Genomic DNA, 25,140 nt, shown 5'->3' with positions numbered 1-25,140 from the left:
CTATTGCAAGATTGAATCCCCCGAGCTGACAAGGTGAACATCTGTCGTTCTGCCCCTGAACGAGGCAGTTAACCCACCATTCCTAGGCCGTCATTGAAAATAAGAACGTGTTCTTAACTGACTTGCCTAGTTAAATAAAGGTATACATTATCAGTTGGAGCTCTGCTTTACTGCAGCTTGGCTACCAAATAAAAGGTCGTCTCTGTGGTCTTTAAAATGACTATAGAAAAGTTATTTTGAAAGTGGTTTATTAGTTTTCATTTTCAGGGATCCACTTCAATGAACAATATATAAAGCGTATAAACACCCAGTTATATAATACCAGTACAAACAGTAATGTTATTTTTGAGGAATACAATGGTGAGAGACAGGGTAATGTGTTGAGCTCGTTAGAACCAAAGTATTGCAACAAAGACACAGCACCTGCGGGTTACCACTGGATTTCTTAACAGCTACTAACGGAGATTACACGGAAATCCGAGCCACAAAAAAAAAAAAAACTGGTTGCAGCGAAAAACTGTAGAATAAAACTAGCAGACCATCTGAACTAAATCAAAACAGGAAAAAGATACATGGAAGACTGACATCAATAAAATGATCAGACTGGAAATGTAGCCTACGCCAACTACGATAATTTAGTTAGCACATTTATTTACAGACAAATACAGCACAGGAGGCTGCTGAGAAGATGACGTCTCACAATAGTGTCTGGAATGGAGTGAATGGAATGGTATCAATGTTCAAAACCATTCCATGTATTCTGTTTCAACCATTACTATAAATTACATTTGTAAAGACTAGGACCAAAATGGTAATACATTAAATGTGGGAGTATAATTTGTTAATGCAATCTGTCTATTCTAGTTGTGCCATGCACTTGGTGGTTAGATACTATAGGTGGTTCAACCAGTTCATAAACGATTAGATCGCTAGCGGAGGTTTGTTTGAGCCCAATGTATATTGGACAATTAATTATAAAATGCAGTTTATGTCATGTGTAATGAAAGATTTGGTCCTAATAAAAAAAGAAGACTTCTTTTTTTTTCTAATTTATTTCAAGAGAAACTGAAGTTGTCAAACATTTACAGCAACAACAAAAAATATGCTTTACTAAAACATTTAATGGCTCAAGTTAGCTTCTTAAACAAAAAAAATCATAATTTACATGATACGTACTGTATACACACACTTTGACATAGGTGTTGAAAGAAGTAGTAGTTCAGGAGAACAGAACACCAGGAATGGTTTGGTTCCTTGTACAGTGAAAGAAGGTTGCATAGAGGAGTGGGTTGGTTTTTAAGCATAATCATTACGGTAGCTGTATGCCTAGTGCTCCCCTTAAACCATGGCAATACACATGTAACCTACATGCAAAGTCTTCACTACTCCCAACAAGATACGACATCATGTATGAACAATAGGTGGCGGAAAGAGCTTCAGTTCCCTTATCATATACAGTATATTTCAACGTAAAACATGAACGTAGAGTAGTCATGCAACAGTAGACGTTGCCATGACGTTAAAGGGAGTGCTCACTTACTTGTTAACACCGAAAGAGGTCAGAGGTTACAAGATGTTTTTCCAGGTAACAAACTGGTCTCTTAAGTAAAGCTGAGTGTCACTGGGTGTACAGTCTAACATTAAAATAGAGGTATCTGAGAAAGAGGTGTGTTAACTTCTGAGATTATCTGTAAAAATAAAAAAAAATCTAAAAAGGCAAAGTTATCTGCAGAGAAGCTTGAAGGTAAAGTATTCAAAATCTCAAACGGCGATCAGAGTAGCTAACGGTAGCGAAAAAAAGAAAATCTGAAAGCGTCTTAGAGGAGTTTGAGGTTAACCTCAGTGAGGTTGGTTGAGGTTAAAGAAAAACTGACTCGGGTCTAAACCTATCACAGTTAAAGAAATGGCCCTCTAAAAACGCAAATTAAACAGGTCTAGACCGAAACCAGTTTAAAAGTAATCTAGTGAGACGGTCTAGTGAAAGACAACGGTCAGAGAAGGAGACTGAGGTAGGACTAGACTATCAAACACAGATCCGAGTGTTTGTCAATAGCCGTTAACGAAAGAAAAGAAAAAAAACAGGAAACTAGACTAGACTAATAAAAAAAAGGAAAGAATGGGTTGCCTTGACACAAGTCCCAACTGAATCCTGGAAACACGTCTATGAATCAATCGTCAACTACCGTGCTCACTTAAAATAAAAGTGAATAGATCAACACAGAGAACATTCCCAATATGCTGTGGTTCAACTGTTTGTTGGTTGGTGCTTGCTGAAGTCCACATTCTGCAATCCAGGATTAGCTTTTTGGAAAGATCCAGCCCTGGTTTAGACTGTCAACCATTACGTGAACGGGTATTGTCACTCGGACTTAGTAAAATACTAGGAAGAGTCATTACAAGTCAGAAACATTGCAAAAAGACACTTCACAATCTAGATGGTAGACTCTTAAGTGGTAGTGTTTGAAAAACGACGACGATGACTATGTGTTTTTGTGTGTGTACAATAGTATCTGTCCATTCAACTGTTATTCCCACACACATCTCGTTTATAGTGAAGTGACACAACTAAAAACGGCTCTATGGTGAGCGAGGAAAAGGTGATTTTTTAAAACCACTTTTTTTTTTAGTCGTGGTGCTACTTGGGGGAACTATTACCAATGCCAAACAATCGACATCCTAAACTGAAGACCCTCCAACAGATACTCAAAAGCCATTCAATTACAAAGATCAGACGTTGTTGATCACAACTGTCCTTTTGATCCCATTCCATAGCATTATTTACATGATGTTATCAGCAAATGTTATGGTTACAATATCCAAAGTCAAAGAAGTAAATGAGAGTTTAAAAGGAATTTCGAAGCGCTCAAAGTTGCCTGCTTTGCCTTTAATTGGCACTAGGCTTAAAGTGAGTCTAAAATCCCCTTTGGTGAGGGTCCTGAATCTTCATACACAAACCTCACATTGAAACCATAACATGTTCACAGTAGCCAACAGCCACATTTCATTATTAATTTCTGTATATAAAAAAAGACACTGTCAATGTCAACTTAAGTGAGTGACATACAATAATGTAAGACTTTTCATCGTAGTTACTAGCTAATCAGTCAATTTTTCGGTCTGAAATTAACATGATTCCGTTTCAAACCAAATGTTTTGGGATATATAACAACCAATTTATATTTAGCCCAATATAAAAATTGTGACATCAGTGTCCACAACTCTGGTACAATTTGGTTTACGCAATAGGTAATTCCCCTAAAACCATTTTATGATCTTATATAGGGAGATGGCACCGTTTGGCTTCAAATGCACGACATAACAATATTATCATATTATATAGGCCTGCTACCAAGGGAAAATGATATACTGCATGTAAAAAACCCCACATCAAACTACTTAGGAATCAAATTGGTTACCCCTCCATTTGATGAAAGTCTAATAAGGCACAAGGGTGTAGAGGGAGGGGAACAGGGGTGTTGATGATGCTGCTTGGTTGATACTAGTGCAATGTGTCCACATTGAGGACAGGGGACATGGGGCGCTGTGTACTGAACTACCCAATATAACCCACCTTTATAAATTGTCTATAAATAAAGTTGTATTGAACTGAATTCACATTTCCAAGTCACAGTATACAAGTCCCTTCTTCTACATCATTATCGTCGGTCGTTTTAGGAATACTTTTTAAAACTCTGGTATAGAGGGTACACAGTGCAACATGTTATCCTCTCCGGTATATACGTGAACGATTATCCATCCATACTAGCCTATGTGGCCCCATCCAACACACGTCAACATCGGAGAAGAAGGAAGAAACAGTACATGTCCGGACCAATTCAAATTAAAAAACAACATTGAGAAAAATGTATTGTGAAAACCAGCTCATCAAATAACAAATGATTATTACTCCTTGTGGCCATTAAGATATACTTTATTAGTCCCTACAGGATGGACATTTCATCTAACCCCCCGGATACACACACATCCACACAAACACACATTAGGTTGGAGAGGTAGGTGGCACCTGCTGGCTCACTCCCGCCATATTTTTTGCCCTCTTCAGCAGTGGGATTCGAACCGGCAACCCTCCAGATGCTGGCCTGCTTCTCCAACCTCAAGGCTACTGCCGCCCCCATTCCAAACCAGGTGTGCCAAGGAACACTTTGTGTTCTGGCATACTTGACCGTCGTCCATTAGTGAATGTCTTTGGGCTTTTTAAAAATAAAAGGTGCGGTGGGGGAAGGGGAGCGGACCTGACTTTTCATATGACTTATTGCATAGCTTTCCCGATAAAGGTGTCCTGATTTTAGAAGCGCTGACCGCAAACCCTCCATTCTTTCACATTTGGGAGCAATTGTAGAGGTTTCACAGTTCAGAGTCCCTTTTTACACCTCTGTACAGATGTGGAATCCCACCTTCAGTTTGTATACCAATCTGTGGAGAAAGAGAGAGAACCAGATGATTGAATGTTCGGCAATATGAAATACAGGCCCACAGGTTATCATTATTCGTTAGGCAGTGCTAATAGTGTACTGTGGAACTCTGATCTGTGCATACAAAATGTATAGCCTATAGAAATATTCCATTATGCAAGGCCATTCAGATGTGCGAGATTGGTGGGATTTAGACCCTGATTGGTTGACAAGTCCGAGATTTCCGATAGTGTCATGGTATAAATACCATGACAACCACTCCAAAAAACAAACACTGAAACTTGATGACGTAACCCAGATCCTTTAGTTTTCGCTTTAATCTCAATGATGCACACTATTAAGTAGTGAAGTACGTGCCATGGATAGGTTGCATAACTCATACCACATGGTATGTGCACAAGTGGGCCAGCTGGACTGATGCATAAAAAGAAACCACTTGACATGAAAAAGACAAACTGCTCGAATGTCATTTAAAAAAATGACACTGATAATTATATTGATATATTGATGATTTTTACAAGTTTAAAAAATAGCTTTTTTACAGTGGTCTCCACTGAGGCTGTAAAAAGTCTGCACAACCCCATGAATCTCCCCCTCGTGCAGCAACCACTGCAGCACTTGTGTTCCATGAGCAAAAGGGCCCCTTTCCTTCACTAACTGCTTGCAGCACTCTCAGCTGCTGTAAGGGCCCTGCGGCAGCTGACACTGTCAGGCTAAAAGCCAGCCATTATGGATTGCTCTTAAGCCCAGAGGGGATCGATCGATGGTGGTAGCCGACTTCACCTCCCATTCATGTGCAGGCTTGTTGAGGAGGAAGACTGTGCCAGGGTCACTTTATTAAGGCAAGCAAAAGAAAATGCTTTCAAATATTTTGCAACGAAAAAATGGAAATGAGCAGTTCTTATTGGAAGAGTCCATGTAGTCCCTTCCTGTTGGTCTGTTAGTGCCTAATGAACACAACCCAGCTAAAGATCCTGTCAAGACTCGTGGGAGGTGGGAGACACCTATTCTGAGCAGAGGGCCATTTAAAGTCTGCTGAAACTACTTTCACCCATGCCACTAGCATGCAGAGCAATTTCTCAAGCAAGACTTTTGCTAGGACTGTCAATGGTTTGAGCTGGGGGAGGGGAAAACTGAACATTTGCTGTTGGCAAAGAGGTTTGGAACTCTATTTTTGATCTATTAACTCATTTACTGCATGGTGCTGTCACCATGGAAGGCCAAAACTCCACCCCACCGAAAAAGGCTGACATTTCAAGCAGTTCTCATAGTAAAAGGGTTTCATCATACTTTTCACAGTATTATTCCAACCTCATAGCGTGGAAATATACTGAACAAAAACAACAATTTCAAAGATTTTACTGAGTTACAGTTCATATAAGGATATCAGTCAATTTAAATAAATTAAATTAGGCCCTAATCTATGGATTTCCCATGACTGAGAAGGGGTGCAGACATGGGTGGGCCTGGGAGGGAATAGGACTACCCTCTGGGAGCCAGGCCCTCCCCTCTCAGATGATCATGCAGGTGAAGAAGCCGGATGTGGAGGTCCTGGGCTGGCATTGTTACACGTGGTCTGCAGTTGTGAGGCCAGTTGGACGTACTGCCAAATTCTCTAAAACAATGGAAGAGGCGGGTTACGGTAGAGAAATTAACATTAAATTCTCTTGCAAAAGCTTTGGTTGACATTCCTGCAGTCAGCATGCCAGTTGCACGCTTCCTCAAAACTTGAAACATCTATTGCAATATATTGTGACAAAACTGCACATTTTAGAGTGCCTTTCATTGTCCCCAGCACAAGGTGCACTTGTGTAATGATCATGCCGTTTAATCAGCTTCTTGATATGTCACACCTGTCAGGTGGATGGATTTTCTTGGCAAAGGAGAAATGCACCTTAATCAGGGATGTAAACACATTTTTTGCACAAAATTGGAGAGAAATAAGCTTTTTGTGTTTTTGGAATATTTCAGGGATCATTTCAGCTCATGTAACAGTTTAAAATGTTGCGTTTATATATAAAACACAGGGAAATCACGTTTTTGACTGCACTCGGTCTTTAAGCTCCTCTTTAGATCTCCAATGTGCCACCCTCTTATACTCAACTAACTATAATAATTTCTGCTCCTGCGTTTTATAAGGACTGAAAAGCCTCAGTCCACCACTGCCAGGCAAGTTCTGTAACAGTGAGTGAGTGAGTGCAAGCAATTAAAACTAGCAGAGGAGTCTGGTCCTCACCCAAACCCGAAACCAGTTATAACATTCTCTGTACGACCACAACAGCACCAGCGAAAACCATTAAAAGCACTTAGGGAAAAAAAAGCAAAAGAGAGAAACTGACAAACTTATGCAACGCAACTTACGCAATGCCCAAGCTCACACCGAGGTTGGCTGTGCCTGCCTGTTTGTTTTCAGGTTTGGGAGGAATTCACCGTTCCAGCCTCAGGTAATTCACCCATCTTGAAGTGATTAGATATCAACGGGGGTTGAGTATTTGTGGGATAGTGGTGATTCATGGTTTCGGTCAGGGTTGGCAAACGTGTGTGGATCTTTGAGACACTCAGTGAAGCTATAGCAGCAGTGAGACTTATCTAAAAAAAATCTGAGTTCATCACTAAAAATATCCCTGAGAGCAAGCTCCTAACTACTTTTTTGCAACAACACCAGCTGATCACGCACGTCTTATCAATAAATGAGAGTTTAAAAAGGCTCCAGCCAGAAGACCAAACTGAGGCTCAGCAGAACAATGCTCAAAGACACACTGTATAGCCTACTCCAGTGTGCCTGACAAAAGAAAGTGATTGAAACCAAAACACAGCACAGATACGGTCGACTCACAACTGTACATGCCAATGCAGAACCCCAGCACTGCCAGTCAGTAACACAGGCAGTCGCAGGCAGGGTGAAACGAGACCGAGGGGTGCATACAGCAAAACAAAGTTCAAAACACCCCGGTTACATAACTAAGCAAAAACGCTCTCGTTCTTGGACACCCGCCCTCCACTCCCCCCAAAAATCATATATAAAAAGTGACCCCCTGTTGGCATTTCTCAATCAACTCAAATGTGTTTAGCTTTCACTGACTTCAGTCACCCCCCCCAACCGGTTTCCATGACAACAAACCTCTATACATACGGTGAGACACACCCACAGAACACATTGAGTACATGCTGTACCATACAGCCAAATCACTGTCTAAACGACACCATTTCCATATAGACTGATAGTAGATGGAGAGAGAGAGAGAGAGCGACTTCCAAGTTTGAACATGCGTTCTTCTGCTCACCTAAAGTGTACCGTGTGCCCTAGGATAGGGTTGAACTAGACCCAGTTTGGAACCTATACACTGTACATAGAAAGACTTGCGTAAGGCACCACAGTCAATATTCCCTGTTGATGTTACTCATGTGCAGGGCACTCAATCTCAATAAAAAAAGATGGCCAACAAAACACAGATGCTCAAAATAAAACAGAACCTCAGTTTAAGTAAAGGCGGGGGAAAAGCTAAAGCGCATTGGCCTGGTTTATCTGGGTAGAGGCACACAGATACACAGGCTGGCAGGCAGAGGACAAAATGTTCCAAACGTGAGCCTCAGTAAACCCTTGCATAGAAGGAGCTAACAGTAACCATAGACCGCTCTGAGAGTGCGCAAGTGTGTGTGTGTGTGTGTGTGAGAGAGACGTTGGACAACAACAACAGTGATGGAGGATGCCCACGGCAGTGGTGGTGGTACTGGACAGAGAAGATGCACTTTCAGTTCAGCCTGATCCTTGAACACTGAAAGGATTTGTATTTAACACAGGTTTAAAACCCCACCACCTCACTGTAAGCCCCCGATAACCCCCTCAACCTACCATATTCACCCCCTCCACCCGCTCTGTGTTCTCAAGATCTAATCCCCCCCCCCCCCCCCCCCCCCCCCCCCCGTGTGACAGATGATGGATTCTCCCATCAGACAGGGTACCAGGGGTGGGTTACATAACAGGCATAACAGATATCCCTGCATCCTGCAGGAGAAAATGAGGCCACTCCACACCGGTCGAGAGACACGCAACACTACGCAGCTGGGCGATATGGCCTAAAAATCATATCTTGATTATTTTTATAGGTGGAGATATATGAGAGATTTTTTTGTTAATGTTCTCTAAGTAAGCTTTGTTGCACAATTAACTTTCAAATACACTGCATTTCAAACAGTCAGCAAAAATCAAATGAATTCAGGGCTTGTGAAGTTATACCTAAGCTAAATATTATCCTTCCACAACCATAATACCCACTAATAATTGAATTATTTTATCAAAATAGTTTTACCTGCTTTTTTGCCATATTCACTGATATGGCTTTCAAGTCAGTCTATGAAAATGCCCTTTTTGTTACAAATTTAACCAGAACAGCTAGTATATCCGTCTTTGGCTAAAATGCTTCTAACAATAAGTGGTACCGCACAACAATCAATATTCATTGATACTTCTGTTTTAGTAGTCTGCTCTGTGTGCAGTTTGAGGAGTTGAAACATAAAAATAGGAGCAATAGAATAGCAATAGTAACTTCAATAGAGGGTAACTTCTCTATTACAGTAAAATAAAGTCAATGTCTTTCGGTGTCAATATGATTCTGTTGGGCCAAATCAGTCAGGAAGACGTGATCGCTCATCTTTGATGTGGTGAGTGGCCGGGGGGAGGTGTTTCCTGTATGTGTGGAAATGAGAAGGTGAACAGTAACAGCAGGAGTGAAGCAGATGAGACCAAAAAGACAGCACGAGAACAAACATTTCTACAAAAGCTTGATTCTTGCGCCCGGCCCTACTTCACAGTTAACTCACTGACACTCATGGCACACTGGGCAGCTGGGAGGGGAGTGGCGAGGGGGAAAAAAGGTGAACGGCAGTCTAAAGCATTGGGGAATGGTCGGAGTGCCCCAAAAACTCTGACCATCTGGGTTCAAGTTCAGATTGGAAGTTCAGATTGGAACTTCAGATATCTAAACCGTCCAGTCCTCAATCTCATCTACGAGAGATTAGGGTTATTAGAAGGATCCTTAGAGAATGAGCACAATCTAACACATTCAACCAATTCCATTAAAATGTGAGCTAACGTAGCGTGAGGCTACTGTCTTAATCCACAGAGGTTTTGAGTTGACACGTTTTTGACGAGATTCTTGACAAGATTGCCCCATTCCTCTGAGCTGTCTGCTGCGTGAAGTCTCAGTTGTATCCCATGCAACCAAGCAGAGCGCTGCATTCCCGTGGGCCCCGACAGAGATCATTGCGGCGCGATCAGCGTTTTTCATGCTGCGGGCGGGAGAGGGCGGTCAGACAGACAACCTTTTAAGTCCAGCAGATTTTCTAAAAGGTTGTCTTTCTGTTGTTTCTATTGTATTAAAAGCACCTCTGTCGCACTATTCATAAAGGCTAATTCTCGCTGACTATCTGCATTGATCCTGCTTTGTACTAACTCTTCTGACTCATCACATACACTGCTGCTCATCATCTATCCTGTTGCCTAGTCACATTACTCCTACCCATACAGAGCCTTCAGAATGTATTCATACCCCTTAACTTATTCCAGATTTTGTTGTGTTAAAGCCTGAATTCTAAATGGATTTCTCACCCATCTGCGCACAATACCCCATAATGCCAAAGTGAAAACATGTTTCCAGAAATGTTTGCTAATTTATTGAAAATTAAATATCTAATTGACATAAGTATTCATACCCCTTTGCTATGACACTTGAGCTCAGGTGCATCAAATTTCCTTTGATAATCCTTGAGTGGCCCAGACATGAATCACATTGAAAATATGTGGAAAGACTTGAAGATTGCTGTTCACTGCCGCTCCCCATCTAATTTAAGAGCTTGAGAAAATCTGCAAGGAAGAATGGAAGAAAATCCCCAGATCCATATGTGCAAAGCAGATAGAGACGTACCAAAGACAACTCAAAGCCGCCAAAGGTGCTGCTACAAAGTATTTCAATAAATTTGCAGAGAATTCTAAAAATATGTTTTCACTTTGTCATTATGGGTTATTGTGTATAGATGGGCGACTTAAAATATATTTAACCCATTTTGAATTCAGGCTGTAACAACAAAATTTGGAATAAATCAAGGGGCATGAATACTTTTTGAAGGGACTGTGTACATATCTAATTAAATAACCTCGTAACCAAGCACATCGACTTGGTACTGGCACCCCTTATCTTTACTCATTGTGCATTTATTCCTTATGTTATTATATTTCTATTATATTACAATGTTTATCTCAGCATTGTTGGGGAAGGACCAGTAAGTAAACATTTCACTGTTAATCTACACCGGTTGTTTACGAAGCATGTGACAAAAAAATTGGATATGATAGGCTCCAACATCGACTAAATATTAATTACATTTATTTTACTCCCACTCCTAAACGTATGCAAAACATAGCTCAAGTCAAGTGTCTGATCTCCTATTCCATTTCGCCTCAACTCTGCTCTCTTCCAAACTATGTCTAGCCTGTTGGCTGAAATAGCCCAATAATGGGCACTACTGATAGCCAAAAATTAGATGTCCCATGTGAGAATCTCTGGTATTTTTAACACATTGTTTAGGCTATTTTTGTGCATTTTGATCTTGCCTATATGGCGTTAAATTCCTGGGACAGGGGTTGCCAAGCAAGCTGCGTCACATACGCCTAAAATAACATTTTCAGGACTAGATCTTGTGGGATGAACAAAATCAGTCCCGCACAGACTTAATTAAATCAGCTCATGAAGAATGGAGCCTGTGGCTCACCCAGTGTCTGACAGTTACTCTTTAAGGGTTTATCATAGTCAAAAATGTGTACGCCTAGCACAACAGCAGTGTTGTAGAATATTGGACGATTGATTTGCAGTTGAGAACTGTGGGGAGGTCCGTGTTCGGGATTATTATCCACCGTGGATGGTGGTCTCAGAGCCTTGTAGCTATGTCACAATGGGAACCCGGACTATTGTGTCTCAGCGTCTGTGGACTATGATTTACACTTTTTGTTCCGTGCTGCATTTCACCCTGGCAATGAGAGTGCCGAAACCTGGGTTCAAAGTACTGGTTTTCTTTCAAATACTTTGAGTGCGAGCAGATCAAGTATTCAAAAGAAACGGGTGTCTTACAGCCAACCACAGAGGCACTGGGAGTAGTCTACTTAGTCTCTCCGAAAAACAAGGTGAGGACATCCACGGCCCAAAGACTAACATGGCACAATGTCCTTAGACGCCCTGAAAGTCCAAATGGCTAAGACAACTGGAATTAAGCAGCCTGCCAAGAAATTCCAATAAGTCATGATCAAATGTGATGTGAGTGTACCTGAGAGGTAAGCAAAGGGCATCGGTTACTCAACTCAGCCCAAGAAGAATAGGGCTTGTTTACAGAGCACTGATACCATCTCCCATACTCACGCAGAGGAGGAGCAGCAGGAAGTGGAGGGCTGGGCCAGGTTTGGCTTTGGAAAGCGGACGAGCCCGACTGATCTGCTCATCTACAGGCAAACATAGTGTTAAACTAAAGGCCCCTGAGGGGATGATCTGTCAGAGCAGGAGAGCGTTATGAAAGAACGGAAAGTGGGCCAGAGAGAGGGAGGGAGCGATGCAGTTTGGAATGGCACTGGCAACCGTACAGGGTACACTTTGCCCCTCAGGGCAGGTAGCATGGTTTTGATTAAAGCCAGAGAGAAAGAAGAAATATAAAAAAATAAAAAAAGAGGGGGAGGGAGGAGCGGTCAGATGAATAAGCAGAAAAACGAGTGAGTCGTAAGAGACTGAGCGAGGGATCTCTGGCATGCAGAATTGCTTGTCTGGACTCAGGACCAGCATGTTTGTATTTGAAATAGCAGACTGTGCGTCAAGGCATTACCAGCAAACCAGTTCTCTTGTGTTGCGGCACTGAGTGCGACTGAACAGAGAGGGGAGGCTAAAGCCTCTACTAAGTCAAGAACAGTTTATCTCAGATTAAAGTCAATGTGGCAGTGAGGAGAATAGCTTTCACTGATTTACATGGGTATTAATACAAGGCTCCCGAGTGGTGCAGCAGTCTAAGGCACTGCATCTCAGTGCTAGAGGCGTCACTACAGACCCTGGTTAGATTCCAGGCTGTATCACAACGGGCCGTGATTGGGAGTCCCATAGGGTGGCGCAGAATTGGCCCAGCGTCGTCCGGGTTAGGGGTTGTCCGTCATTGTAAATAACATTGTAAATTTGTTCTTAACTGACTTGCCTAGTTAAATAAAGGTTAAATAAAAATAAAATAAATAAAAAAGAACTGACCCCCTAGGAATGCGATTCTTGAAAATTAAGTGGAGGCAGACCAAACACATGAGTGACATACTAACAAATCAGGAGGGCACTGACAGGGCTGCTAAACAGCTGACTAATATAGGATCAATTGACAGTGAAATAGGAGCAACTGCTATTAGGTCACATTTAATAAGGGTCAACTCTTCAGTGAAGCTATATGAGTGAGTGAGTGAGCAGGTGAAATGTGTCTATGTGAGAAGGAAGATAACCTACCTGGTAAAAGAGCAGTCCCTTCTCTGACTGACCAGGGGTTGGAAAGGGGAATGGGAGCGGTGTCACGCAGCACGCGTGACTTGGTCCACCCGCTCCTCCAGCTGGAAGGCGTCGGGCCGGTCCTGGGGGTTGACCGCCAGCATGTCCTGCAGCAGCTTCTTCACCCCCTCCGACATGGTGCTGCGTGTCTTCTGCGGGATGTGCAGGACCATCTTGGGGTTCCCCAGCAGCGCCTCGCCCACTGGCACGATCTCGCTGCCCTGCCGCACATAAGTGCCCAGCAGCTCGCGCTTCGACTCAGCGTCAATGAAGGTGATCCGCTCCAGCATGGCCCAGATGATAATGCCCAGGGCGAAGATGTCCGCCTTGGCCGTGTAATGGCCCTCCCACACCTCGGGCGCCATGAAGAAGTCTGAGCCGCAAGTCGACGACAGCCAGAACTTGTTCACGTTCTTGTTGTTGCTGCCGTCCCCGCCACCAGCTGTGGGTTGCTCTTCGCCATCGTTGCCACCGGCGCCAAAGCCAGCGCAGACCTTGCTGAGGCCGAAGTCGGCCACTTTGAGTACAGGAAAGCCCGACTTCTGGGAGATGAGGATGTTGTCGGGCTTGAGGTCGCGGTGCACAATGTTGTTCTTGTGTAGGAAGGCCACGGCGCTGGTCAGCTGACGCATGAAGCTCTTGTTGGTGCGCGGGTCAGGCCGCCGTGACAGGATGTACTGGTTAAGGTCCCCGCCCTCGCAGAACTCCATGACAAACCACAGGTAGCACGGCTCCTCTGGGTAGCCCAGAATCCGCTCACCTGGGGAAAGACAAAATGGCATTAAAGGGTAGCAAAAACACACACACTTGACAGTGAGAGGCCTCATACACTAGGCTTAATTTATCGTAGCTCAGCAATATTGCGGAGGCCTCGGATACCCGCTTACACCCGCTCGCTCCCCTATGCCTTGAGATGATTCTTGGATGAAGTAAAAAGAACAGTGTGCGACTCAGCGTTTTGAGCATACAACAAAGACTGAAGGGAACACAAAGCCAATCTGGTGGCAAGCACCATGGTGCTTTTAATCACTAACATTTATGACAATATGGGATTTCAAGTGTGCCATGACAAAAACTTGGAAAAACAACAAATCACAGTGATGTAGGCTAATGAATGGGACACTAACATGCTGACCACACCACTTGAGTTAGCGTGCGAGCGCTGAAAAATAAACGTACACATACATGTTATTTAACAATTTCACCCAAACCGTTAACGTGCGTATGTGTAGCCAGTCGTTAAAATAGAACTTGGTTGTATTTTTGACGCGCTCGCCGCTCCCATCTCCTCATTGGTTTTTAGGATCATATACCCACGTGGGTAATTGAAAGATGAACTGAGGTCCACATTCCAGTGCAGTTGGTGATGGTAATGCACCTTAAAGTTGGTTGCCAACCTACATATAAAGTCCGAAAAAGAAGCATGAAGGATGAGAAATTACTAGAAACTAACTAGGTTTACCCTTTTATCTGTGGATGAATTGTCAGAGTAGAGGACCTTGTGCATTTCAGGTAAAATAACAACCTAATGTTTATATCTCAGGACAAATTAGCAAGCAACAGCAAGCTAAATTGCCATGAATGTTTCATGCATTTCGACCTGTCCCCAAATTAATATAGTTGGTTCAGAGTTTGTTTTGATATTTCAACCTGCGTGTCCTGATCGCATCTGGTGTGGATGGACAAAATCAACATGTGTGCGATGGCGCGACCCCGGTCAGCATGTAATGGTCTATGGTTTCATTCTGGTCCCCATCAACCAGTAGACTAACATTCTCAATGGGCGGCAAATAATAAATGTACTTATAGCATTATCCCCAACTTGCAACGCGTCCAACATGTTCATGCAACAGTGGAGGAGAGAAATGCTTGTACCAAAACAATGTCTCGCTAATTTGATCCAGATCTGAGGGAAATGACAGAGTGCTCAAGTAACATATGGTACGAAACGGATGCTTCCGATGCTGAGTCATAGGTCAGTCTTTTTATGCTGGCTCGTTAGAAGTTAAATCAGGTTAGGTCGGTTTTAAATATCAAAGCGGGTTTAGCAAGGGTAGGCTGCCATCGTACTGAGCGGTTTTCCGCTTTGAAAACACTAACTACGCCCCGCCCCCTTCCACATCATGTGCAACGATCTCTATTAAAACAAATGGGACTTGTTGCTTAGGCCTAAAAAAACTGTTGCGCACTATCTACACACATTAAGATAGGGCTGTGTGCAGCAGTGCAATCAGCAATGCACTGATCTTGGCTAGGGTATCTGGGACTGTGTCCAAAGACTACAACTCAATGCAAACACAGGTAATCTGTCTGTGCCCTACAATGTTCTGGCTTAGTCAGCATATTTGAGAGCTGAGGAGGGTGAGTTGAACTAATGCAAGCTATAGGACTACAAATCCCTTCAGACAGTCGAGGCCAAGTCCCTCTAGTGTCAGCAACATGGTGGGGTTGAACCTGGGATTTAAATGGGTATGTAAACAGTATCCCAATAACCCCCTTTATCCTATTTGTTTTTCATCCCTGCACTGCCTTCAACATTCAACAATGTCACACCCCCAGTGGGACAAGGGCAGAGAGAAGTTGGAGAAAAAAAACAATAGGCACAACTACCTGTCTCATGAATTGTTTTAAACCACAATGTCAACCATTGTTTTGGTATTGGCTAACGCATTAATTGACTTGCTGATATTGGTACGGTCCGAATAGGCAACATTTTTGCTCATGCAGCTTCTGAGTTCTGAAAACATATGGGGGAAATTTAAATAAAACTTGTTTCAAAATGTAGTATTTCAGTTTATAAAATGCAGGGAGTAACCTAATTGTGCAGATTGTGCAAGATACAATACAACAACTAGCTTACTTTATCAACTCAGACAGAAACTTGTTCCAAGATGGGATCAAGTTGATATTTTCCTGCCGGACAAGCCCTGAGCAACACAATGTAGCTTTGTGAGATGGCATTGCAGACAACACTACAGTGCTGTATCCATGTAGCCTAGCCTACATATAAGACAGTGCTGAAGTGTGTTACCTGAGCACATATTGACCAACAAGCTTTCATAAATATGATGATCATCCTATGTTCATTAGACTTCAGAACACTATGCTCTCAAATCTGTGCAGAAAGTGGGTTAACCTGATCGATATTGATGATAATGTTTAAAAAAACTGCCAAAACATTTCTATTGACTTTTACACTATTTAGCCCAGAGAAGCTCCTTCTGTCTTTAAAATGATGGCTATTGGCTAAAAAGAAGTCTAGATTAATATTTAATTTGTTGACAAGTGTAATGGCCCGAATGGTGACACTTACATAAGGGCATTTCCATGTAAAAGGACCCATGAGCACCAACATGTGAAGTTTATAGGAGCATGTCAAATAAAAGCTAATAGTCACATATATATATATATTTTTTTTTTATTTTTAATTAAGGCATATACATTTTTCAACCAGTTTCAATCCTAAAAATTAGGAATACGCAAAGGTTCTGATTTCTGGTCAAACAGAAAAGGGGTCTTAGATAACATCTACCAGAAAAATACATAAGGTAATATAAATAACACACAATAATGTTGATGTAAAGAACCCTGCCAACTATTACCTACACATATTTAGTTTTGATAAATGATTTGCCTTCTGTACGTTCAGAAAACATTGCCTTATGCTTGGTAATTTTTAAAGATATTTTCTAATTTCTCTCCCTCATGAGGAGGATCATGAAATGTCACAGAAGGTAGACCTACCTACCAATTAGTTACAGTATTTTTACCGATATCATGTTTGTTTTAATAATTAAGTGATGATAACTCATCATTCTGTTACCAAACTTAGCATCTGCACAGTTCTTTCAGTAAATGTGTTTTTGTAAAATGTTCAGTGGAAATAGTTCAAATGTGTCCTTGACTAGAGTTGTATAGATTGAGGAACTTTGAAATCAATGGTTTTTGTTTTGCAACATTTTGAAGTAAAAAAAAGTCAGCCTAATTTAGTTACCGTGGAATTGCCCATTGACAACTATAAAAAGGGCAGCAAAGACAGTACAGGGGCTAAAAGCTCTAAACTTTAAGCCTAGAGATTAAAAACAAGATTCAGAAGTATATTTTTCTCAAATTATAAAAATGTATACTCCTATGTAATATAAATTTTACATTTAGGTTATATAAACTTGATTAGGAAAAATACAATTAAGTGGATTGCATTTAATAATAAGAAAAATTAGGAAATAGCATAGGTTAATATCATAAATTGCATGAAATATTGATTGCTTAATTTAAAAATGTATGCAAATTTGCAACCAGGAGAGGTTTAACTGATGGCCAACTAGAACACTGTGTTCTCTCAAGTGCTGGAAATAGCAAACTGCCTATACAACAGTATGGCTGCGTGAACCTATAGGTGGGACAATCTTTTTTACTAAAAACAAATGTATGACACTGAGCAACGTACAATTTATTACGAAATCAATAATGATGGATAATCTATTCTAGATGTTTACTTACTGCCCTCCCATCTAACAAGTATCCTAATAGAAACAATAGGTAACGTGTTACACAATGTTTTCAACACTTTTGGTTTATTTCCATTATCCACCTCGTTTTTTTTTTTATATGCTGATCAACACTTTTGCAAAATTAGCCTACTTTTTGCAAACAATGGGTAAAACACTGAGCTAGCAGCTAGCTTGCTAATGAAACCATTGTTTTGATTGGCCTGCTCTGTATTGATCACAGATCTAACGAGCAAGCTATCTTATCAATTCAATCGAGTTACTGTCATTAAAAGGGTTACAAGACAACCAAACAGGCAGTGGTTTTCGTCAACGTAAACATGAACTAGCTAACGTTAGTTACCTTTTAGTGAAGTCTCCACCAACCGCAGGTATTGTTTGGACCTTTTATTTCCATGACTCATTTTCTGGGCCATGCCATTCCTTTGTAGCACACATTCCTCAAGCTGCACCACATTCTCGTGTTTCGTCTCCAGGCTTGCCAAGGCCCAGAATTCGGCCAGAGCGAGTTCCACATTTTCGGGAGCGTTGCACTGCAGTTTTTTAACCGCTACCCTTGCCCCAGTCCTCAGAGCAATTGCCTCGAACACTACCCCATAGCTGCCCCTTCCCACCTCCCGCAACAGATTGTATCGTGGTGCCATTACTATAGCATGCTCCAGGTTCTCGTTCTTGGAAAAGTTCATAGAGAAACAGTCCTCCTCCATAGGGACATCGATGTCTTCATTGTTGTTCCCTACCACCAGCGCCCTCAAGACTTTGACCACCTCTTGTTTTACCTCCCGTTTCGTCTTCATTGTGGCGTTCTGTGCTTCAACCAGCCTTTTGAAAGCCCGCAGACTTCTTGGGGTTCTTATCTTTCGCCTTCTCGCGTTGCATATATCCATGACTTCTTTTTAGTTGAAAACAAGTGTTTAGGAAAAATATGTGTATCTTTCATTACTTGAGTCAAAACGAATGATCAAACCTGTGACGTTTAACTGTAGATTAAACGTCAGATAGCCCTCTCTACTTATATGATGCCGCTCTTTGAACAAATTTGATTAATAAACAACTGTACAGCCCCCAATGTACAAAAAGAGAGAGGAGGGAGTGGCTTGCTCCGAATTCTTCTTCTATGATATCATGGCGATCAGCAAACAATAGTTTAAGTGCATGGCGCCACTTACTGTGCTGGGATGTATGATCAATCATGATCTGCCCAATTCTGTACTACCATGAAAATACAATTCTAAACCAAATAAATCACTAACTTCCACCACACCCTGCTGCTTTACACAACCCGAGTCAATTGATAACCTTACCAATAAAAGCAATGAAGTGAACTTTATTCATTATCAAAGTGTCTTTTGACATCGCACATTCATGAGCACAAGATTTCTGAACAGGCCTCGAAACCCTGCCAGGACCATCAGAAGCACCAGCCCCGACTGTAGGTGTCCACTTATTACAGGTACATCCATGTAAGCTCCATCAGTCCGCACTGTAGTTCTACCAATCTGTTTTACAGCCTCTGCATACGATACACCATGACTGATCCTATATCTCTGAGCCTCTCTAGACTCTCCCTGTACCTGGCATCCACCAAATGCTGGATTGTGTTCTCCCCCAGAATTACAGCACTTAACCTTCACATTGCTTCCACATTCACCGTAATCATAAGCCCCTCCACACATCTTTTCTTTCCTTTACACTGAGCAGCTACATGTCCTATTCTTTGGCATTTAAAACACTTCAGTTCATATTGGACAAATTCTCTAACATTCAAACTAAGGAATCATATCTGTGCTTTTTCCAGCAAGACTTTCTCAAACCTCAGCATCACTGATAAGCTTTCACCTCTTTGACCCTCTTTCCTACTGATCAACCTTTAGGCCTCAATCACTCTGCCCCCCTTCACATTTTCTTTAATATCATCTGTGGACAAATATATTCCAATCAAATAAAATGTTATTGGTCACATACATGGTTAGCAAATGTTATTGCGAGTGTAACGAAATGCTTGTGCTTCTAGTTCCGACAGTAATATCTAACAATATGTAGCAATTCCACAACAACTACCTAATACACACAAATCTAAGTAAAGGAATGGAATAAGAATATATACATATAAATGTATGGATGAGCGATGACCGAGCGGCATAGGCAAGATGCAATAGATGGTATAATATACAGTATGAGATGAGTAATGCAAGATATGTAAACATTAGTGGCATTATTAAAGTGACCAATGATGTCAAGTCTGTATGTAAGCAGCACACTCTCTGTGTTAGTAATGACTGTTTAACAGTCTGATGGCCTTGAGATAGAAGCTGTTTTTCAGTCTCTCGGTTCAAGTTTTGATGCACCTGTACTGACCTCACCTTTTGGATGGTAGCGGGTGAACAGGCAGTGGCTCGTGTGGTTGTTGTCCTGGATTATCTTTTTGGCCTTCCTGTGATATCGGGTGCTTTAGGTGTCCTGGAGGGCAGGTAGTTTGCCTCCGGTGATGCATTGTGCAGACCTCACCCCCCCTGGAGAGCCTTGCGCTTGTGGGCGGTGCAGATGCTGTACCAGGCGGTGATACAGCCCAACAGAATGCTCTCAATTGTGCATCTGTAAACGTTTGTGAGGGTTTTAGGTGACAAGACAAATTTCTTCAGCCTCCTGAGGTTGAAGAGGCGCTGTTGCGCCTTCTTCACCACACTGTCTGTGTGGGTGGACCATTTCAGTTTGTCTGTGATGTGTACGCAGAGGAACTTGAAACTTTCCACCTTCTCCACTGCTGTCCCGTCAATGTGGATGGGCCAGTGCTCCCTCTGCTGTTTCCTGAAGTCCTCAGTCATCTCCTTTGTTTTGTTGATGTTGAGTGAGAGGTTTTTTTCCTGACACGACACTCCGAGTGCCCTCACCTCCTCCCTGTAAGCTGTCTCGTTGTTGTTGGTAATCAAGCCTACAACTGTTGTGTTGTCTGCAAACTTGATGATTGAGTTGGAGGCGTGCATGGCCACACGGTCATGGGTGAACAGGGATTACAGCAGGGGGCTGAGCACGCACCCCTGTAGGGCCCCAGTGTTAAGGATCAGCGAAGTGGAGATGTTGTTTCCTACCTTCACCACCTGGGGGCGGCCCATCAGGAAGTCCAGGACCCAATTGCACAGGGTGGGGTTGAGACCCAGGGCCTCAAGCATAATGATGAGTTTGGAGGGTACTATGGTGTTGAATGCTGTAGTCAATGAACAGCATTCTTACATAGGTATTAGGTATAGGCAGTTTGATGGCGATTGTATTGTCTGTGGACCTATTGTTGGCGGTATGCAAATTGAAGTGGGTCTAGGGTGGCAGGTAAGGTGGAGGTGATATGATTCTTGACTAGTCTCTCAGTTACCTTGGCTTTCTTGGGAACAGGAACAATGGTGGCCATCTTGAAACATGTGGGGACAGCAGACTGGGATAGGTATAGATTGACTAATGTTTTACTCAAGTCGGTCACGGAGAAGGAGAGCCCACTGCCTTTGGTAGTGGTTTACGTCGGTGGCACTGTATTGTTCTCAAAGTGCGCAAAGAAGTTGTTTAATTTGTCTGGATGCAAGACGTCAATGTCCGTGACTGGGCTAGTTTCCTTTTTGTAATCTGTGATTGTCTGTAGACCGTGCCACATACGTCTCATATTTGCGCCTTTGAATTGCGACTCCACTATGTCTCTATACTGACACTTTGCTTGTTTGATTGCCTTGCGGAGGGAATAACTACACTTTTTGTTTTCGGCCATATTCCCAGTTGCCTTACCATGATTAAATGCGGTGGAATGTGCTTTCAGTTTTGCGCGAATGCTGCTATCTATCCAGGGTTTCTGGTTAGGGTAGGTTTTAATAGTCACAGTGGACTTCCTTATAAACTCACTCACAGAAGCCCGGAACATTTCCCAGTCTGCGTAATCAAAACAATCGTGAAGGGTGGATTCCGATTGGTCAGACCAGCATTGAATAGTTCTTGTCACGGGTACATCCTGTTTGAGTTTCTGTCTATAGGAGGGGGGGAGAAACATTGAATTGTGGTCAGATTAGCCGAAGGGAGGGCGGGGGAGGGACTTGTATGCATCCCGGAAGTTAGAGTAGCAGTGATCCAGTGTATTGCCCGCACGAGTGCTACAATCAATATGCTGATAAAATTTAGGTAAACTTGTTCTCAAATTTGCTTTGTTAAAATCCAGAGATACAATAAATGCAGCCTCGGGATATATGGTTTCATTTTCAAAATATTATCTTGCTGAGCCTGGCTACCACACAATGTTAACAATCTACCATTTCCAATGAACCAAGCTAATTTCACTTCACCTACCTCTTTCTCTACGGCATTAGTTACAGTAGTCTGATAGGGTGTAAGTGAGGCCCTGTGGTCTCATCAAGCACTATCACCACTTTCCATTCCAACACATAATTACTCTTGCTTCCTACCTTGGCCCTCTTCTGGCTTTCTTTACCATACGCTCCACTGCTGTCTGTACCTCTCTTCTTCCTGTCTTTCAACTAACGACCATTCCGGCCCTTGACCCTTATCCTCCATACCATCAGAACAGACACCCATATTGTTCGTATTCCAGCACAGCTGTTGCTTCACCAACTTTTTTGTCCACACTACTTGCCACCATTTCCCATTAACCTCATACCACATTTCTGTAAAAAACGTTCAACTTAATCAAACAACTCTCACTCAAACAATCAGTCTCATTCGTTTCTAGTCGCACTGCCCTGCGCATCAGAACCCTGACACAAGTTCGCCCTTGCTCCATCTCACAGAAAAAGCAGGGCCATGTTCAATTGCCAAATGTTCTCGAACTTTACAGATAGAAATGCCATGCATAGAACCAATGTGATTCTTTATTCTACATGTCAGAGAGGGATGTTAGTCCTACATAGGGTATTTCCATCTGATACTTCTAAAATGTTCAAATCAAATCACCTTCCCCACATTGAGTATGTTATAGTTCTCCACTGTTACTTTACTTTTAAACGTAAACAATGATCATGCCTATTATATCAAAATGTGTTATGTAATATAAATCAAAGAAAAAATCCCACAAACGTAGGAAAAATATTGTAACAGAGGTAGCTAATACACATTGACATTATGCTGCATTGAGTGTGTTCATAACCAAGTGGGAAGGTGGTAGCCTACCCCTCCAACTGGTAATTACTAGTGGGAAACTTGTGTCATCTCTGACAAAGGCACCATGCACATTTGGGGGTGCCTTTGAGATTTGCCATCTCAGATGTTTTTCTTCTATTTTTTCCTCTGTAATATTACTAGCCACTTAGCAATTTTATGACGTTCGCTTCAGCTAGCCTAGATAGGTTCCCAATCTCCCAACATCATAACTACAGTAGCTACCAAGAAGCCATTTCATGCTATCAATCAAGTTCAAGTGTAATGAACACGATGGGAGACAGAGAGCTGGTTTCAAGCGCAGGGCGCAGCAGGTGTTTATTTGTAAAGGACCACACGAGGAGGCAGGTATCTGGGTCCAGGGGCAGGCAGATGGTCATACACAGGGGTTCCAAAAAGGCAACAGTACAGGCAGGGAAAAGGTTAATAACGTCATCTTGGAGATCAGGCAATAGTTTGATAACTGGAAATCCGAAATCCGGCTAAAGTAGAGGCAGGGAATAGGCAAACAGCGTAGTTAGTAAGGCAGGCCAAAACTATCATACAGGATTAAGGATGATTAAGGATTAAATCACGGGAGAATTAAGTCACGGGAGGATTAAATCATGGGAAAAACAGCGCTATAACTAGAAGTGTGTCACAAAACAAACAATACCTCACAATGATGGGGTGCAAAGAACTGAACTAAATAGTGGGTGATAATGACATACAGTTGTGTGAACAGGTGACCAGAATTCAGGTGATTGGGATCTGGAGAGTGAGCTGAGTTCAGGGGATTTATGTGTTTGAGAGTGTGAGCTAAAAAGTGGGCTGGAAAGTGAGCTGCGTTCAGAGGATCTATGTGTTTGAGAGTGTGAGTTGGAAGCAGACATTACATAAAGTAGCTAGTTTGTCTAACTATCTTAGCTGGCATACCTGCTGGGAAGGTTGGTGTACTTTAGAAAAGCAATAAATAACTAAATGTACTGTATATTTTAGCAGAGATGCATATGTAGTAGTTTTAAGAAAATAATGACCATACAGACAGCTCAAGAGGTATGCTTAGATATGTAGAAAAATATACATATTTTTAAGTTGAATGAAGCATGATTATGACTCAGCTGGTGCTCTCGTGCATGGCTCAGTGTTGCTTGCCTCGAAGTGAGCTTAGAAGGCATTTTGCTTGTCTGGTAGGCTTGCGTCACTGGGCAGCTCGTGGCCAGGTTTCCCTTTGTAATCAGTGATATTTTTTAAGCCCTGCCACATCCGACGAGCATCAGAGCCGGCGTAGTAGGATTCGATCTTAGTCCTGTATTGACGTTTTGCCGGTTTGATGAGTCGGAGGTTGTAGCAGGATTTATTATTAGTGTCCAGATTAGAGACCCGTTGCTTGAATGTGATAGCTCTAGTCTTTAGCTCAGTGCGGATGTTGCCTGTAATCCATGGCTTCTGTTTGGGATATGTATGTACTGTCACTGTGGGGGTGATGTCGTCAATGTACTTATGAATGAAGTCGGTGACTGAGGTGGTAAACTCCTCAATGTTATCAGATGAATCCCGGAAAATATTCCAGTCTGTGCTGGAGAAACAGTCCTGTAGCTTGGCATCTGTTTCAATGGACCCCTTCCATATTGAGAGTGTCACTGGTACTTCCTTAAGTTCCTTGTAAGCATAAATCAGGAGGATAGAGTTAGGGTGAGATTTGCCAAAGGGAGGGCGAGGAACAGCCTTGTATGCGTTTTTGTTTTGTGGAGTAAAGGTGATCTAGAGTTTTGTTGCCTCTATTGGCACAGGTGACATGCTGTGAAAAATCTGGTTAAAATGATTTCAGTTTCCCTGCATTAAAATCACTTGCCTTGAGAAGGCCGCCTCTGGATGTGCATTTTCTTGTTTGCTTATGGCCCTATACAGCTCTGAGTGTGGTCTTAGTGACAGCATCGGTTTCTGGTGGTAAGTAGACAGCTACGTAAAATATAGATGAAAACTCTTGCTAAATTGTATAGTCTGCAGCTTATAATGGGGTATTCTAACTCAGGTGAGCAAAAATGTGAAAGTTCCTTAATATTAGTGCCTCATCACTAAGATGGGCCAACATAACATAGCACATCTCATCTTACCCAGGTTAAGTAACAAAGCCTTACCTATTGCGCTTTTCATCTCTGCCGTGGTAAATGGTGCATTCAACGCATCATTGACATCCTCCCTCCTATCCTCCTATCCCTTCTGACCCCACTCATCCTCTTAATCATCCCTCGCATTTCTTCCACAGGTGTCGCCCTTCCAATGGTGTCACACAACTGACGCCATCATGACCTCTTTGCCTGACGGATAGTTCTCCTCACAAGGACTTGGGCCTGCTTATGTTGAATCAGATGTTGGAAGTTATGCGTCCTTTTCAGCACTCTAAATGCCCTGTTCCTACTCCTCACCATTGCCCCACACTCCTCCGCCTACCATTGGACTGCTGTTCTCTCCTGCCCCACACTCCTCCCATTTTGCCCTTCCAAACACCCACCTGCC

General features: G+C 42.4%; 1 protein-coding gene across 2 annotated transcripts; it reads right to left on the bottom strand.

Moving 5' to 3' along the window:
• Positions 1-234: 234 nt before the first annotated feature.
• On the bottom strand, positions 235-18,615 carry LOC110532191 (serine/threonine-protein kinase 35). Of its 2 annotated transcripts, none has more exons than XM_021615877.3 (3): positions 17,840-18,615; positions 12,950-13,748; positions 235-4,434 (listed from the first exon to the last, which is right to left on the bottom strand). In XM_021615877.3, exons 1-2 carry the CDS (start codon positions 18,381-18,383, stop codon positions 13,012-13,014), a joined length of 1,281 nt encoding a protein of 426 aa, XP_021471552.1. In that variant the 5' UTR covers positions 18,384-18,615; the 3' UTR covers positions 235-4,434; positions 12,950-13,011. The 2 variants fall into 2 exon arrangements, with proteins under 2 accessions (XP_021471552.1, XP_090040554.1); XM_090184428.1 differs by lacking the exon at positions 235-4,434 and adding an exon at positions 8,507-9,722.
• Positions 18,616-25,140: the final 6,525 nt, after the last annotated feature.

This window comes from Oncorhynchus mykiss, chromosome 9 (assembly GCF_057628025.1).
Source record: "Oncorhynchus mykiss isolate SJ-2025 chromosome 9, ASM5762802v1, whole genome shotgun sequence".
In the NCBI taxonomy this organism is placed as follows: domain Eukaryota; kingdom Metazoa; phylum Chordata; class Actinopteri; order Salmoniformes; family Salmonidae; genus Oncorhynchus; species Oncorhynchus mykiss.
Note: the sequence above shows the minus strand (reverse complement) of the source record. Positions and strands in the feature narration are given on the sequence as shown.

Excerpts from the sequence above, each read along its gene's own strand:
- LOC110532191 (XM_021615877.3), bottom strand. The coding sequence starts at position 18,383 with ATGGATATATGCAACGCGAGAAGGCGAAAGATAAGAACCCCAAGAAGT. Across the intron at positions 13,749-17,839 it reads GGTGGAGACTTCACTAAAAG|GTGAGCGGATTCTGGGCTAC; the intron begins GTAACTAACGTT and ends GTCTTTCCCCAG.